At 35.2% G+C, this 19131-nt stretch overlaps 1 protein-coding gene across 1 annotated transcript in view; it reads right to left on the bottom strand.

Moving 5' to 3' along the window:
• The window catches only part of ASCC3 (activating signal cointegrator 1 complex subunit 3), a 311309-nt gene that overhangs the window by 188164 nt on the left and 104014 nt on the right, over positions 1 to 19131 (bottom strand). The window contains exons 10-11 of the mRNA XM_065888766.1: positions 9904 to 10068; positions 221 to 397 (exon numbers count right to left, since the gene is read on the bottom strand). Of these exons, the coding sequence (XP_065744838.1) occupies positions 221 to 397; positions 9904 to 10068 (342 nt within the window). The remainder of the gene's footprint in view (positions 1 to 220; positions 398 to 9903; positions 10069 to 19131) is intronic.

The following is a 19131-nucleotide window of genomic DNA, read 5'->3' as shown; positions in this document are numbered from 1 at the left end:
ATAATAGCAATGTAAACTACTACAAGCAGCTTTTAGGAGCAGGAGACATTCTACAACATATAGCTGAGGGAGTGTGCTTGATTTTTTTTTCTAAGCTGTGATATTTGTAATGTGACTGAAATGGTCTTCTATAGTCTCTAACCTCAAACAAGTATTAAACAATACATCAATAAAAATATTTCTGGAAAAGAAAAGTATAAGTTTTAAAACAAATGTTTACCTTATTTGCACTTTTAACCCCCAGAAATGTCTGTCCAAGAGGAACAGGTCGAAAGCGGCCATCAAAGTAGAAAAGTCCAATGAAGGGATTAACGTGTAAAAACGTAGCAACATCGAGGTAGTTGGGTAAGGTTGCAGAGAGTCCAAGAATTCTTATCATACTCTGTGTGGATTCAACCTATAGGGGTTATTTTAATTAACATATAAGATAGATTCAACCCATCTGGATTTGTACTAAGTTTAAAATAAGTTTTAGTAGTATAAACGATGAAACAATCACAATAAAATAAGATCACTGAAGAAACTGAGAATAACAACACAGTCTAAAAGACAGATAATGTGAAAAAAAAAACTGGCTTAAATCTGGCATGTGGAATGATATAAAGTGAGTAAAAGTGTAATTTTAGTATATTTTCTGAACTGGAAAATTCTTAGTTAAATGGTTTCTTCTGTTTTGTTTTTTCCCCCCCCTAAAAATTTAACAAGGCAAGTGACATGTGTTAGGTTTTAGTGTAAGCTGTACCACTTTATAATTTCAGGTGTTAGAAGTATATGCTCTTTATTCTCAAGTTCAATAATTTCAAATTCATTTTAAACACATAACCACAGAAGTCTGAAATAATTAAGGTAGATTCTTCTAGTGTTTCACAAATTTAAATTTAAAATGATATACTGTGTAAGAGAGAGTTTGTGTGGAACAACAGCCAAAACTTGGGGGAAGAAAATCACAAACTACTCAAAGAATGTCCTAAGCTGCATTATTTGTGTTCACTGGTGGGGTGTAATATTCTAATTTTCTGGCTGAACTCTACTGAAAACATCAATTAATTTGTTCGCCAATCATTTATTAAGCTTTTAATGACGGGCACAAAGCCAGGAGAGCAGGGGTTTAAGAGTCTGTAAAAACTACAAAAAAACACTGTAATGTATCCCATTAATAGTAGCACCTTCTAAAAACTGAGAACAATGAAGAGAGATCACTAATCAAGCTCGGGTAAGTCAGGGAAGGCATGCAGAGGTGACAGTTGTCGGTGTTCTAAGAGAGAGGCTAGGACCTGCCAGGTAGGCCAGGAAGAATGGTGTTTAAGGTACTGTACTTAGCAACACTAATGGCACGAGCTAGAAATGCAGAAGTGTAGAAACGATCATGAGAAATCTCGCATGCCAAGGAGTTTCTCCATTTTACTGCTGATGAGCACACGGACACTATTCCATTCTATTTCAATTACGTTTTTATGATAGCTGATAGTATTCTCATCTTTTTCCATCTCTAAATGTTCTTAAAATATCTTTATCCTTTTTAATTTTGTTTACTCATAGGTTTTCTACTTATTTGTGATTGGATTTGTTATGTTTATTTTACTTTTTTAAAACCTAGCTTTTGCTTTTTTAAAAATATAGAAGGTTTCTAGCTAAGAAATCTAATTCTATTGGTTTCCTAGTTTGTATTTAATTTTTTTCAACTGTATTATTTTTCCATTTTTTAGAACATTCTGTTTAAAATTACCCAACATTTAAAATTTAATAAGTAACTTACTATAGTCCCAATATTCCTGTTTCATTTGAGTATAATTCAAACTCTGAATTATAAACTCTGTCTGTACTTAATAAACTTTCATTATTTTCTAATAATAGTGTTGTCACTCTCTTTCCCTTCCTTCCTTTCGTGATCACTTACTGAACTCTCAGTGTCAGAAGACTATTCTTTCAAGTGGTTGGGTTTTATGTCTTCAATTTATCAAATACAAAAGTGTAGAATGTATGTACATATATATGTGTTTGTATATACATATGCATATATAGATATGTATGTGTGTGTGTATATAGTTTTGTTTTATCATATAGAAGTTATTTCTAAATTTCTATTGTATTTTTTTTTTTTTTTGCAGTACGTGGGCCTCTCACTGTTGTGGCCTCTCCCGTTGCGGAGCACAGGCTCCGGACGTGCAGGCTCAGCAGCCATGGCTCACGGGCCCAGCCGCTCCGCGGCATGTGGGATCCTCCCGGACCGGGGCACAAACCCGCGTCCCCTGCATCGGCAGGCAGACTCTCAACCACTACGCCACCAGGGAAGTCCCTCTATTGTATTTTGTAAAGACTATGATCTTTTCAATTTCTGCTTTGAGAAAATGTCCCATGGACACCTAAGATGAACATAATTTATCTATTTTTAGGGTATACAATTCTATGTGCTTGACCACTTTATGACATTAATTATATTATTCAAATTCTCTATATTTTATATTTACAATACAGGAAGTTAAGCATTTGCCAAGAGAAAGTATTACTTTCATCACATAAAAACTTCCCATTTTAAATTAAGATGCCAAATGTTGCTAAAGGGAACAGTCCAGGACCATTCACAGCGAAGCCCTAGGGGTTCTGCAGAAGTATGGGGGGCATTCTGCAGCCCCATGCACCTATAATATCCTTTCTATCTGGGTTTTCAAATCCCACATGCTTTCATATTCTTCTATACTAGGCTTCCGTGTAAAAGTTTAATTTAAAAAAGGGTTTCTTACCTGGGAAGAAGTTTGAAAACCTCTGATGTGATTTTTAAAAGTACACAAGACTTGGAATGAATTTGGTAAGTTAATTAACCTTCGACCAAATTCCTTTATGAGAGAATGCATATAAAAAGATTCTCAATCTTTAACAAAAGACTATACAATATTATTATTTTTTAAATCTAGGAACTTTTAAGTCATTCTCACCTTCTTGCTATCATAAGTAAAATAAGGGAATTCATGGGATATATTTACTTGGGCAAATATTTTAACTATTTTTTCGGTTTTTATGTCTCTCTTATTTACATCTAATTTTAGTCAAAACTTGCTTGCATCATGCTGGTGTCTTCAAGTTATTATACCTAAGTGAGCAGCTCCCAATGTCAGATTTCTCCTTGGATATTTCTATACAGTGCATATATGGGCTGGGAAAGTTCAAGGGCCTGAGTTCACTCCCTCACACAAATATTATTTACAGGCACTTAGAGAGGCCCTGTGCCTTCCAAACTCATTCTGTAAGTAGGACAAAAATGAATCTGCTTACTCACTGTTATGGGTTCTATCTGGGCTTCTTTGAGGACTAAATAAAACACTACCTATGAGATATACATATGGCTCCCAAACCAAACCCAACCCAAACAAGAGAACCCTAAATAAGGGGAACTGATGACCCTACCTACTATTTAAGAAACCTCCTTTACATGCTATGATTAGAATCCTTTACAGTAATTGGAATGATAATTTTAATTATACCATAGCTCTATTTCCTATTGGTGGTGATGTGAAAGGATATGAAGGTGATTTTTAGTTTTAAAATCATTCAACACAAAAGTTATTGAGGGGCTTCCCTGGTGGCGCAGTGGTTGGGAGTCCGCCTGCCGATGCAGGGGACACGGGTTCGCGCCCCGGTCCGGGAAGATCCCACATGCCGTGGAGCGGCTGGGCCCGTGAGCCATGGCCGCTGAGCCTGCGCGTCCGGAGCCTGTGCTCCGCAGCGGGAGAGGCCACAACAGTGAGGGGTCCAAGTACAGCAAAAAAAAAAAAAAAAGTTATTGAGTATATTTTTAAAGACTTTTGATGTTAAATATATGATACCTTGCAAACACTAGAGATATTTTTCTGCTAAAACCCCATTTTACAACAACTGTATTTTTTAATCTAAAAAAATTCATATCATTCTCAACACAGATAAGCCTGTATGAGAAATATATTCTTTTAAATATGGATAATTTGGAAGTTTATGTCTTAAACCACATCTCGAAACTCTATACACTATACAGTTATCTGAAAATATTAATAGTTGAAAGCTATGAAAAATTAACATTTTACAGTTTCTTCTTTATCATTAGCCCAAAAACTAGGCAGTAAATTTTTACAGCATTGTCCCTCACATAATATCTAAGTTTGGACAAAGTCTATTCACTGAAAGTAAATTTAGTTACAACTAATGTTAGTTCAATGTTGTTAAATATAACAGATTAGGGCTTCATTGTACTTTTTTATTTTCCAAATTTCTTTCACTCATGCCAAGTATGTTGTGAATTTAGTCCCTAATACCACCATGCAACTTCAGAACCTGAACAGAATCTACACTGCATTAGAATAGCTACCTATGGTGTATCTATGCTAGTTACAAATTGTTGAAGTGCCATGTAAAGCACTGCCATCTACTGGGAATGTCTGGTAATCACAAGGAACAAACAAAAAGGAACTTTGTTTTTTCTAAAAATATTTATGAGCACTGCACTAATACACTGGAAATATGAGAAGAATCATATAGATCATTCTGTTAAGGAGATTAAAATCTAGTGAGAGACACAGATAAAGACAGAATTACCTATAGTTAAGTTGTGAAATTATAAGGAAGATTGTGATGAGTGCTAAAAATGTGCAAAGAAAGGGAGTACAGAGGGAACACAGAAAAGGTGTAATTCTTTCTGAGTGGTAAACTAGGAAACACTTCATAGAAGAAGTGATATTTGGCAGACTCAAAAGAATAGTAAGTTTTCGACAGATGGACGTGTGGAGCAATAATATATAATTTTGCATTTACAACCCTTCATCTCATAACTAACAATACACTCTGATGTAAGTAAGATGAGTTTTACCTCTGAAAGAGGGCCAATGGAATTGGAAAAAAAGTGGGGAAGGAATAAATGGTTTTGTGTGGCTGGAACCTACATCAGGTAAGGAATATGATGGAGAAGTTAAAATTGGACAAATAGGTCAGGGCTTCAGTAGTGTTTAACGTCCAGTTAAAGTATTTAAACATTTTTCTTAAGGTAACAAACAGCAAGTCATCAAAGGTTTATAAGCACAGTAAGTGATAAACTATACAATTGGAATTTGGCTATATTATGAAGAAGCCAATGTGCAGGATGAATTAATGCATATTTACATATTATATATCCATGTTACATACAATATATTATATATTCCTATATCATATGTTAACATATGATATGTTTATAATTATACTACATATGTAATAAACCTATAATATATAATTTTTATATATTTTACTTCACAGTTTATAAACTATATATAGAAAATTATACTATTATATATTCATAATTTACAAAATATTTATAACGAATGCTTCAAAGTACATATGGTACATAATGTGTGTGTGTCTGTGTATATATGTACAGAAAGCATCAGCAGCAGGCCTGCAATCTATTTTCTCTCTCAACTGGGAATCCTCAAGAAAGAAAGATGCCCTGGTCAAATCCCCTTGTAAACATGCTAATGACAGACCTCCTGGCAAATGTACTAATGGTATTTACATGACCTCTAATGTTCTATAGTTGCAGGAAAGCTTTATCTTTGTAATGCTTTTAGCTGATGGACATGCTCTCTAGGTGGCTCAATGCAAACAAACCAGGAATGTATGGACTTACGTGGCCTGGCTCCCTGAAAAGATCACTAAGCTATGTACGTATCAAGGTATCAAATCAAAACATCTCATGATCGGAAAGTATCACCTTGGGAAACAGTACCTTCTGTTAACCACTAATCTCACTTTACCTAATACACTAATCATATGCACTGTTTTGTATATCAATTCTACCTCGATAAAGCTGTTAAAAATTTTTTTAAAAAATCTCATGACAGGGCTTCCCTGGTGGCGCAGTGGTTGAGAGTCCGCCTGCCAATGCAGGGGACATGGGTTCGTGCCCCGGTTCGGGAAGATCCCACATATCGCGGAGCGGCAAGGCCCGTGAGCCATGGCCGCTGAGCCTGTGCGTCCGGAGCCTGTGTTCCGCAACGGGAGAGGCCACAACAGTGAAAGGCCCGCGTACCGCAAAAAAAAAAAAAAAATCTCGTGATCAAAATAGGTCTCTTGTGTAAATGATGCCCTGCATGCTTCTTTTCGAGACCTCACAAGTAAAATCTGAGCAAGAGCCGATCCACCATGGCAAGAAAGGAGAACAGTGATGGCAGTGGCAGACTTCTCTGTGCTTCACCTTTGTCTCACAACTACATGAATTATTGACATTATTCTTAAGTTGGTTATTAGCTAAAACCTCTGATTTTTGTGTGTCTACTTTGAATATTTCAATGCTTTGTGTTTTATGTATGTGCACCTGGGCATGTGCATGCACATATTTTTATATAATAAAAAGTGAACATGTCCTAAAGAGTCCTCTAATCCCATCCCTACTGTAAAACCACTTTTACAGCTTGTTGCATATGCTTCCACATCTATGCACCCTACTCTACCCCACCTTAAAAATCTAACTGTAAGCAAGAACTTTATTTGGTAACTATAACCACTGCACCTAGAACTGTGTAGCCAGCACATAGCAGGTAGCTAATAAATGTTCACTAAATGAGTGAATGAGAATATAAATATACTGCATTTTTTTTCTTTACACAAATGGGATTGTGCTGTATATGGTGTCTTTTCAATGAGAATATAACATGGATATCTTTTAAACCCGGTTCATATAGCTCTACCTCATTCTTTTTAAAGACTGCAAAGTGGCATTTTATTTTATGAATTAATGGAATTTATTAAACTATTTCTTCTTTTGTTGGACAGCTGGGTTGTTTCCAACATATTTTGCGCTAACAAGAAAGCGTCAGTGAATACTGGTGTTACTATATCTATGTGTCTGTGCTATTATTTCCATAGGTTAGATTTCTAGAAGTAAAAACACAGTTTAGTGAGCATTTTCAAATTACATTCTTTTTTCACTTTTGCCAATCTATGTAAAAGAAATGTCTCCTGTTGATTTGGATTCCTTTTAAGCATCTTTTCTATGATTTTCAGAATTTTTATTTCTACTGTAAAGTGCTTTTTCCAAATTTAAAAAAAAACATATTTCTTACTAGTTTACAATAACCTTTTAATTATAAAGGACATTTAAGCTTTATTTTATGTCCTACAAATAATTTCTATTATTCTGTCTTACATTTGAACTTTTTGGAGGTATCTTTACTGGTCAGAAGTTTTTAATAGTTACATATCCAAATGCGCCACATGTTTCCTTTGTAACCTTTGGAGTTTTGCATTTTGCTTAGAGCTTCTCCATCTCAAGGTTATTTTTTAAATGCTCTTTCATATTTTCTTTAATGCACTGAGTTTTGTCTGGTATAGCTAAATCATTAATTCATCTAGAATTTTATGTTGGATTTACCAGATGAAAGTACACTATTTTAAAACATTTGAAAATGCAGTATAAACTTCCTCAAATTTTGTACTGCCTTCATATTAAATTCCCATACCTAGTTCTAGATGAGAGCTATTCAGGATACGAAATATAAAAGAACTGACACCTAACTAGTCACTGGGGTGAGGGTGAGTGTTAAGGAAGAAGGAACAATTGAGTGTGGCTCCCACACACTCAATTTGGGCTTGAGAATCAAATGGACTGTCATGCCATTTATAAATAGGGAGGGAAGATGGCAGAGTTTCTGACGTGTTTAAGCAAGAGATGTCTATGGGATATCAGAGTAGAAACATACAACTGTGTTTGGATAGGAAGAGAAGTCAGCGGGGAGATTTGGACTACATGCAGAGATTTAAGTGACGCAGGCACAGAAGTGTTATTTTCCCAGGGTAAATATTTAGAATAAAGAAAGAAGATGGCAAGTGACCAGAGTCCTGTGTTGGAAAAGGTCACTGAGAGGATGTGACTGCCAATTAATCCGCAAGCTAGACCTTGTCAATCAGAGGATCCTCACCCCCTTTGCTGTCCTAGGAATATGCATTCTGCTTGCCTTCCCTGAGCTAGAAGCTTCCCCGAGGACGCAGCCTTGAGATAGCAATGTGGTGTTGAGACCATCTGGACAGTATATGTGACTGAAGTCGGCTAAGGCCTCTATATAGAGTTAAGGCAGGTGTAGAGGTCGACTGATCTTGCAGTTGCCCAAGACAAGCCTCAAAAGTAAGTTCCCTTGCTTATTAAAACTGTCACCTACCAATCTGGAGTGGTCTGCCTCTTTTTTCAGTTCTCTCCTTGCCCTCTGTGTACAAAGCCAATCTGCAAACCAACATCGTGGAGAATGTAAACATTTCAAGGGTGAGAAAAGAAGAGAGCAAGGGAGCCTGAACAAGAGCAGCTAAGTAGGTGACCAAAAAAATCAAGTAAAGAAAATCAAGGCAGGGTGGCATCATGGAGTCCAAGAGAAAAGAGTTTCAATTCTGAAGAAATAATGAGTTATATCCTGGTTAAAAAACAAAAAACAAAAAAACTTTTTATGACCTATGCTGGAGCAATAACCAGACCACAGTTGTTTGGAAATCAAAAGGGAAACTGAATACAGATTAATATTTCCAGAAGCTGAAGTTATTGGAGCAGGATAGTTTGAGGGAGGCGTTTTGGTAAAGATGAGTGGGACTTTGCAATTCTTTAAAGCTGAAGGCGCAGCGTTCACAGAGAAGGAGAAGTTAAAGACCCAGGAAAAAGAAAAGGGACAACTTACAGAGTGAAAGGAATGGAGTCCAAGACAAGGGGACAGGGGGCCTCTAACTAAAGGATGAGGGGTGGAATGATGAGGATAGATTTGGGAAGAGGTTTGAGGCTTTTGCTGGGTGGTGGGGAGGTTTTTTCTGGATGCAAACTGAGGGAGTTCAACCATGAAGGCCTGTGTTACCACTCAGTAAAAAGTATTGTCTTCTAAGAATGAGGCACGACAGGGTGGGGAAGAAGGAGGGAAGAGTCTGGTGAAGCTTGGAAAAAAGAAGGAAAGCTGCTCCGAAGTTACGGGGTAAATCCCCGACGATTCAGGTGAATTCAGAGTCTACGAATGTGTAGTGACCTTAGTCTCCACCACCCCTGTGTGATCTCAGCTAGTGTTTAGCAATCTGACTGGAGGGAAACATACTGTTCAATTGACTCATGATTGGAATTTTGCCAGGGAGTCAGGGGATAAATAAGTTAAGGCTATTGACAAAAGGAAAAACTGGTCATGGAGTCTTGGCTATTTCAGAACGAAAATAAAGCCAGGAGAATATGGATCAGAGACAATAAGAGATGGGAAGTCAAGGAACTAGAGTTCTTGATTATCTTAAAAAACTAGTGTTCATCTACTGTCTTTACATGTACAATCTATCAACAAACATCATTTTAATAGTCATGGGTACTTTAAGATATCTTTTCACTTAATGAAAAGAGGGGTGACAGAAAACAATCACAGATCATTGATCAATTTACCAATTTTGATTTGGACAATTTATGAGTAACCACAAGGTCCAAAACTAGAGACAACAAGTACACGTCCCTTTTTAAAAATAACAATTAAGATTATGCACATTAGGAGATATTTCATTTTATCTAGTATATTAAGGAAAATATAAATTATTTCCAGATTTTTTTCAGTGAGGGGAGAGGTCAGGCATGGAGAGAAATGGATGAATAATTAATATTCTCCTATGTTCTACCACATTTTAATACTGCTTAGTCAAAGTTACATCTAGCTTTAAAACACAGGTTTAGAATAGAAGTTTTCCTGTATTTATTTTGGTTAATTTAAAGAGACTTCAATAACGTAAGACCTGAGAGGAAGAAAAATAGGGTACTTTTAACATAAAAATGAAATAACTGAAGGTTTCTCCCTACGAAAATTATCTTTATCCCCATGAACAATACATACTAATATTTCTTTGAATGTTACATTTAAGTTTAAAAACTTATCCCTCAAAATAAGCTTACAAATAACTTCCCCTTACCTGACGTAAAGTACGTGCCACTATGCTTTCTAATACTGGTCCTCTATCTTCATGAAGTAAATGAACTTCATCAAGAATAAGAAGCTTTACAATTTGGGAAAGAGCTACGTCCCCAACACTCTTTCTTGTCACTACATCCCATTTTTCTGGTGTGGTCACAAGCATCTATAAGACAAGAAAAGATAAATTAAAAAGGGGAAAGAGGTCACATATTATTTAAACTTCCACTGTGTTATTCAAAAAGAAATATGATTAACCACCTATACACAGATCAAATAAAGTGTTACAAATATCCCAGAATGATATCTGACTCACTGTAGACAACAGTCACTTCTCTTTAAGTTGTGATATTAAGCAGTTACTCATTAAAACTCAGTAAAGGTAGTCTGTCTGTAAATTGTAGTGTGAAGTGTACAAAATACACAGGCTTACTTAAAATGTGTCTTACAATGTAAGAAACCAAATGACACTATCTTCTAAACAAGTGTGTATTGATAATGGCTTTTATTTGAAAAGGGACAAAAATAAGTGAATAAAGCACTAAAAGGAAATGAAAAGGAAACCAAGGATCCACTCTAGGAATGGTTACCTGTTTATACTTTTCCAAATTTGGAGGAAGCCTTACTATTGACACACAGTTTTTAAAAACTACCCTTTAATATCAACTAGTATATGCAGAAGTTTATACTAAAAAACAACACATATACTACAGCATAACTGGCACAAAATAGCAACACAAACAATGAGTCACCGGAGATCCAGGGTACTAAGAGCAGGAGGTAAGCCCAGGGTACTTATATAAAGTTCTTAGAAGAGACCATTTGACATGAGCTGTGATTATAAGTCTATTTGCTTTCTACATATTGAATTGTTTGTGTCCCCTAAAAGCATACTATAGCAGAAAAAAAGAAAAGTTTAATAAACCTTCTACTACAGTAATATTGAACTAGGAAATAAGCCCTTATATAACTCAAAGAACACATGAGGTAACAAATCAAAACCAAAGCTTTTCTTATACAGTATATCAGCTTATAGAGACTGATGACAATCAAAACTCACTATGCTTTGAAGAGTGAAGAGGTTAAGGGGGTCAGATTGTTCTCAACATTTTTGTTGTGTTATCTCAGGTCTGTTTTTGAAGTCGCTTATGGGAATGATGATAATCTTATTTTTTTAGATTGCAAATGATGTATAATTCTTAACAAATGCATAATCCAAGTTTGTCAATATAACCTGTTGCATTATTAGAGATATCACTGCTATCATTTTGAAATGAACTATATCAACCACAAAATTTAGCAGTTGTACTTCGATGTAACAATTAGTGAACTATAAAGAAATAGATTAAGGCATTCATATCTAAGGTGTGAAATACTACAAATCCAAAGCTACTTAGTTAATGTGCTAAAGCCAAATGGCAATGTTGAGATCACATCAAATTTTACATTTAAAAAAATGCTTTGGAATTAAGTATAAACAGATGTATAATGGATTTTAAGATCTAAAATGGGTTGAAACATTCAGTATGCATTAATTAACATCTCTTTTATATTCCAATAACTTAAACAGAACTTCTACTTTGAAAAATGACAAATTTAAAATAACCCAAGATATATCATTATAAATATACCCAGGGATCACTTACTAACAACCCTTTCACTCAAAGTCTTAAAAAATATGCCCATGTGATTTCAAAAACAGTAATTCTCTTAAACTGTAAATTCATGTCACATTAAAATATAAAATAAGCTTACTATTAAAAAATGTTAAAAAAGCTACAAAGTACACTACAAAGATAATAATGTGGTAATGATTAAATTGTAAAGTAAAATTTTTCAGATATCAGAAAACTATACTACCAAACCTTAAAAATCCACTTTAGCATTTTGTTTTATACACCTTACTTTCAGCACAGTGAGAATTGGCTTCATTTATATTACCATTTCATTACTCTAATCCCCTGAACGAAAATGGCTAGAAAATAAAGTGTCACATTTGCTTAATGAATTGGAACTCATGCAAGACATTTCCATCTGCTCTTGTATTAGGGCATGGGTTAACTGTCAATATTTTTACTGTCAACTCAAATTTCTCTCAATACATGTACTTATTCCCTCAGGAGTATGAAAATCATTATTCCAAACTGTTCCAATTTTAGCCTGACCACTGGGAAAATGGCAGAGTTGAGATGCTATACACCACTACTGTGCCAACAATTTGGTGTATTCAATTTTAAAATGCTCCATTTGACAGCAAAACCAAAGGACCTATGACTTGCTAGAACCACCTCATCTGGTAATTAACTTAAACATTAATATTATTATCTTTTGCCTTTTAAAACACTGTGACCTAGGGGAAATTACTTTATCTCTCCTTCCTCTTTGTGCATCTCTATTGAGTTATTATTGACATGTAACATATATAAACTTAAGGTACACAATGTGATGATTTGATACACATATATTGCAAAATGATTACCACAATGAGGTTAGTTAACACTTCCATTCCCTCAATATTACCGTGTGTGTGTGTGCGTGTGTGTGTGCGTGTGTGTGTGTGTGTGTGTGTGTGGTGACATTTAAGGTCTACTCTCTTAACAACTTTCAAGTACATAACACAGGAATGTTAATTATACTCGCCGCGCTGTACATCAGATCCCCAGAACACATCGATCTTATAGCTGGAAGTTTGTACACTTTGACCAACATTTCCCGATTTCCCCGACCCTTAAGTTCCTGGCAACCACCATTCTACTGTTTCTTTGCGTTTTTTTTTTTTTAATATTCCATATATAAGTGAGAACATACAGTATTTGTCTTTCTCTGTCTGACTTATTTCACTTAGCATAATGACCTCAAGATCCATTCACATTGTGGGAGAAGGCTGAATTTCCACTGCTTTATGGCTGAATAACATTCCACTCTATGTATATACCACATTTTCTTTATCCATTCATTTCTTGGCAAACACTGAGGTTGTTTCCAGGTCTTAGCTATTGTGAATAATGCTGCAGAGAACATGGGAGAGCAAATATCTATTCAAGATAGTGATTTCACTTCCTTCTGATATATACCCTGAAGTAGAATGGCTGGATCATATGGTAGTTCTATTTTTAACTTTTTGGGAAACCTTCAAACTGTTTTCCGTAGTGGCAGTACCAATTTACATTCCCACCAACAGAGCACAAGGGTTCTCTTTTCTCCACATCCTCGCCAATATTTGTCATCTTTTGTCTTTCTGGTAACAAGTCATTCTAACAGCTGTAAGGTGATATCTCATTGTGGTTATGACTTGCATTTCCCTGATGATTAGTGATGTTGAGCACCTTTTCATGTACTTGGTGGCCCTTGGTATGTCTTCTTTGGAAAAATGTCTATTCAAGTCCTCTATTTTTTAAGTTTGTTTTTGTTTTTTCTTTTTGGTATTGAGTTGTATGGATATTAACCCCTTATCAGACAGATGGTTTGCAAAATAGTTTCTCCCCTTCTATAGGTTTCCTTTTTATTTCACTGTTTCTTTTGCCGTGCAGAAGCTTATTTTTGCTTTTGTTGCATGTGCTTTTGGTGTCATATCCAAAAATCATTCCCAAGACCAATGTCAAGGAGCTTTTTCTCTTGTTTTCTTCAAGTATTTTTTATAGTTTCAGGTCTTAAATTTAAGCCTTTAATCCATTTCAAGTTAATTTTTTGTAAGCAGTATAAAATAGGTGGCCATTTTCATTCTTTTGCATATGGTTATCCACTTTTCCCCATATATTTATCAAAGAGAATATCTTTTCCCAATTGAGTGCTTTGGACTCAACTGTCAAATATTAGTTGATGGTATATGTGTGGGTTAATTTCTGGGCTCTCTATTCTGTTCCATTGGTCTATGTGTCTGTTTTTATGCCAGTACCACACTTTTTGATTACTATAGTTTTATAATATAGTTTAAAATTAGGAAGTGTGATGCCTTCAAGCTTTGTTCATTCTCAGGATTGCTTTGGCTATTTGGGGTCTTTTGTGATTCCAATTCTAAAAACAATTTTAGATTCTTTTTTTCTATTTCTGTGAAAAATGATAATGGAATTTTGATAGGGATGCACTGAATCCATAGATGGCTTTGATATTATGGACATTTTCATAATATTAACTCTTCCAATGCATGAACCTGAGCTATCTTTCCATTTATGTGTCTTTTTCAATTTCTTTCCTCAGCATCTTATAGTTTTTGGTGTATACATCTTTAACTTCCTTGGTTAAATTTATTCCTAAGTATGTCATTGTTTTTGATGCTATTGTATATGGGACTATTTTATTTATTTCTTTTTCAGATAGTTCACTGTTAGTGTATAGAAATGCAACTGACTTCTGCATGCTGATTTTGTATCCTGCAACTTTACTGAAGTTGTTTATTAGTTGTAAAAATTTTTTGCTGGAGTCTTTAGGGTTTCCTATATATAAGATCATATCATCTGTAAACAGAGACCATATTACACCTTCCTTTCTGATTTAGAAGACCTTTATTTCTTTTCCTTGCTTAATTACTCTGGCTAGGACTTCCAGTACTATGTAGAATAGGAGTAGTGAGAGTGGGCACCCTTGTCTTGTTCCTGATCTTAGCAGGAAAGCTTTCAGCCTTTCACTGTTGAGTATGATGTTAGTTGTAGGTTTTGTCACACATGGCCCTCATTATGTTGAAGAACATTCTTTCTATACCCAATTTGTTGAGAATTTTTATGATGAAAGGATGTTGAATACCGTCAACTGATTTTTCTGCATCTACTAAAAGGATCATGTGATTTTTATCTTTCATTGTATTAACGTATTAGTGATGTATTAAGCCTGTTCAGATTTTCTATTTCTTCACCATTCAGTCTTGGTAGGTTGTATGTTTCTAAAAATTTATCCATTTCCTCTAGGTTATCCAATTTGTTGGTATAAAATTATTCACAGTAATCTCTTATGATCCTTTGTATCTTTTGTAATGTCTCCTCTTTCATTTCTGATTTTATTTATTTCAATCTTCTCTTTCTTTTCCTTAGTCAGTCTAGCTAAGGGTTTGCTAATACTTTTTGTCTTTAAAAAAACCACCTTAGTTTCATTGATCTTTTCTTCTGTTTTCTGGTTTCTATTTCATTTGTTTCTGCTCTGATCTTTGTTATTTCTGTCCTGCTAATTTTGGGCTTAATTTGTTTTCTTTTTCTAGTTCCTTGAGCTGTAGAGTAAGGTTGTTTATTTGTGAATTTTCTATTTTTTTAATGTATAACTATAAACTTCCAGATTAAAATTGCTTTTGCTACATTCCATAAGCACTTAAACCTTATTATTAAAAACTTTTCTGGGCTTCCCTGGTGGCGCAGTGGTTGAGAGTCCGCCTGCCGATGCAGGGGACACGGGCTCATGCCCCGGTCTGGGAAGATCCCACATGCCATGGAGAGGCTAGGCCCGTGAGCCATGGCCGCTGAGCCTGCGCGTCCGGAGCCTGTGCTCCACAACGCGAGAGGCCACAACAGTAAGAGGCCCGCGTACCGCAAAACAAAAACAAAAACAAAACAAAAAACTTTTCTTACATCTGTAAACAGTAAATTTACAATGTTTAGTTTTCTGTGAGTGTTTCATGACTACTCAAATACTTTTTTTCTCTAAGTGAAATATATTCCTCCTTGGGGAGGGTAAGAGGGGAGAAAAACAGTAAAATTTTTAAGCTGAATTTTTATTTTATTTTATTTTTTTTGCGGTACACGGGCCTCTCACTGTTGTGGCCTCTCCCATTGCGGAGCACAGGCTCCAGACATGCAGGCTCAGCAGCCATGGCTCACGGGCCCAAGCCGCTCCGCGGCATGTGGGATCTTCCTGGACCGGGACATGAACCCGTGTCCCCTGCATCGGCAGGTGGACTCTCAACCACTGCACCACCAGGGAAACTCTAAGCTGAATTTTTTATAATTATTTGCATAATCCACTAACTGGACACTATAGCAACCCTTTATCAAAACACACCACAAAGGTGGTGTTTCACAGAAGAATGTCATGCTTGAATCTAAGTTTTAACAGACTTGTCCCAAATAAAATTCTTTGAATTTCAAGGTAAGAATTACTAAAGAGATCACAAAGCCTCTTGTCAACATACCTGTAAGAGTGCGAGAGGAACATGTTCAATTGTGCATTTGACAATTTTTAAAAACCATTTATTTATTTATTTTAACATCTTTATTGGAGTATAATTGCTTTACAATAGTGTGTTAGTTTCTGCTTTATAACAAAGTGAATCAGTTATACATATACATAGGTTCCCATATCTCTTCCCTCTGTGTCTCCCTCCCTCCCACCCTCCCTATCCCACCCCTCTAGGTGGTCACAAAGCACCGATCTCCCTGTGCTATGTGGCTGCTTCCCACTAGCTATCGATTTTACATTTGGTAGTATATATATATATATGTATACATTTTACCTTTTTTTCCCCATATAATTACTAGATTAAACTAGAGTGGGAGAAGAAGAGAGTGAGAAATACTATTTACTACACAACTATCAGAAAATTTAAAATGAAAGACATAAAATGCCATGTGTTTGGAGAGGATGTAGAGCATCTAGAACTCTCATGAAATAATCGTGGAAATACAAACTCACACAACCATTTTGAAAAGCTGCTTGGTATTACCTACTAAAGTTGAACATATGCAAGCCTTGTGACCCAGCAATTCTATTCCTAGTATATTATGTACTGAACAGAGATACACACCTATTTGAAACTAAAGATGTATATTAGAATTTTCATAGCTGTACTATTTATAATACTTCAAAATTGGAAGTAAGCCAAATTTCCATCAACAATAATATGGACAAATAACTTATAACATAGTTATACAATGAAACAATTATACAACAATGAAAATGAGTAAACTACTGCCATGTGCAGTAACATGGTAAAAACCTGAAAATCTTGTTAATGAAAGAATCCAGTTACATAGTATATAATTTCATATATGTAAAGTTTTAAAACAGGTGAAACTAACATAAGGTGTTAGCAGCTAGGATAGGAGTCACCTCTGGGAAGGAAGAAGGACACAGCAAATGGGAGAGGAATAAGGAGAGATTCCGAGGTGTGGTAATATTTTTATCTTGATCAGGGTGGTGCTTATATCAGTGTATTCACTTTACAAAAATTTTATCAAGCTGTTCACTTACAATTTCTGTACTATTCTGACTGTGTATTTTACTCAGTAACAGTAAGCTATGCATATACATGCTCTTATAATTACATATAACTTACAATTAAAAACAAAAGTTAAATGGCAAGAAAGGATACCTGGACTGAACAGGTAAAAGGTGAATAAGAGTTTGCCAGACAAAGAAAGAAAGAAGGATATTCCAGGCTAAGAAGAAAAAATAAGCAAAATTTGTTCTTTGTGCTTCTAATATGCATGGACCACATATCATCTCTTGCGTGATCTTTCTATGTATGCTGTAAGCATCTTGAGGAAGGTACCAAATATGAAATTTTTACATGGAAGTCCAAGTTCCTCAACCTACTGATTGGATTTTTTTTTTTTTTAATACAGATACAACTTCTACATTTAGGTCAATTTCCTGCCCACTTATCAATCTTCTTCTCAACCAGAGACCTCTATAAGTACCAAAAGCAAAAAGATAAGAAAGTTCAATATATTTATGGAAAGTCTTTGAACCAAGAAGAGAAATTAGACACCTAATTTAGAAATCATAATACCCGTATTTCCTTAATGTTATTGTTGTTGCTGTCTATTAAAAAAATCTATTCTTGTCTTTCCATATTCATATTTTTCAAAGATAGGCCAGTCCATAAAACCTTCTAATTCCGATAAATTAATTCATTATACAGAAAAACATAGTCTTGAAATTATATTACTAACAGCAATACATATCCAGTCTATGACACAGAGAATTTTTTTTTAACATCTTTATTGGAGTATAACTGCTTTACAATGGTGGTTAGTTTTTGCTTTATAACAGAGTGAATCAGCTATACATATACATATATCCCCACATCTCCTCCCTCTTGCGTCTCCCTCCCACCCTCCCTATCCCACACCTCTAGGTGATCACAAAGCACCGAGCTGACCTCCCTGTGCTATGCGGCTGCTTCTCACTAGCTATCTATTTTACATTTGGTAGTATATATAAGTCCATGCCACGCTCTCACTTCGTCCCAGCTTACCCTTCCCCCTCCCCGTGTCCTCAAGTCCATTCTCTACATCTGCGTCTTTATTCTTGTCCTGCCCCTAGGTTCTTCAGAACCTTTTTTTTTTAGATTCCATATATATGTGTTAGCATACAGTATTTGTTTTTCTCTTTCTGACTTACTTCACTCTGTATGACAGACTCTAGGTCCACCCACCTCACTACAAATAACTCAATTTCGTCTCTCTTTACGGCTGAGTAATATTCCATTGTATATATGTGCCACATCTTCTTTATCCATTCATCTGTCGATGGACACTTAGGTTGCTTCCATGTCCTGGCTATTGTAAATAGAGCGGCAATGAACACTGCGACACACAGAATGTTTGTGATGTCTAAAAGCAGTCTGTTTTATGTTTAACAAATCCTGTTATATCTATTTAAAGTTATACAAGTCACACTGATATCCTACTGAATTTTAAACATTTGTTTTTAAAACATTTTGACTGTTCCAGCAGTATTCTTCTTTGAGGCAGACGGCTATATATTAAAACTAGATTTAAAATGTTAACGGAATACAAGAAATTTAAAAAATGGAAGTAGACTTTCTTATTTGTATAATATTTAAAATTGATTTTGAAATTTTTGGTATTCAGACTATAGAAAAAAATTTTAATTGTTTAAACCCATTACATAAATGACATTTTTAAAAGCCAGAAAGGTAAAATACCAAAATACAGTCATTAAAATCCAAGAGTATATTACTATAATTCATCAAATCTCAAGAGCTATTCATTTTAAGCCACACCTTCATTTTATGTGTCACTAAGAAGTTAAAAAAAAAGACTACCAAATAAAGTTTTTAGATGTCTTACAGTTGATGAAATATTGTACATTTAGTTGAAAATGTTAGGGATCTATTAACTAAGCTAAAGGGCAATATTTAAGAATGCTTGCTTAATACATTTTCTGCGTTGAAGACAGTCAGCCGAGAGTTGTTACAAATCACATTATAATGCTATAGATGTAGACTGCGCAACAGTTTGCAGGATTTAGGAACTCTATCTTCCTTTGTAAAATACATAAT

Source organism: Phocoena phocoena, chromosome 12 (assembly GCF_963924675.1).
Source record: "Phocoena phocoena chromosome 12, mPhoPho1.1, whole genome shotgun sequence".
Taxonomy (NCBI): Eukaryota; Metazoa; Chordata; class Mammalia; order Artiodactyla; family Phocoenidae; genus Phocoena; species Phocoena phocoena.
This window is presented reverse-complemented; position numbering and strand designations above follow the sequence as displayed.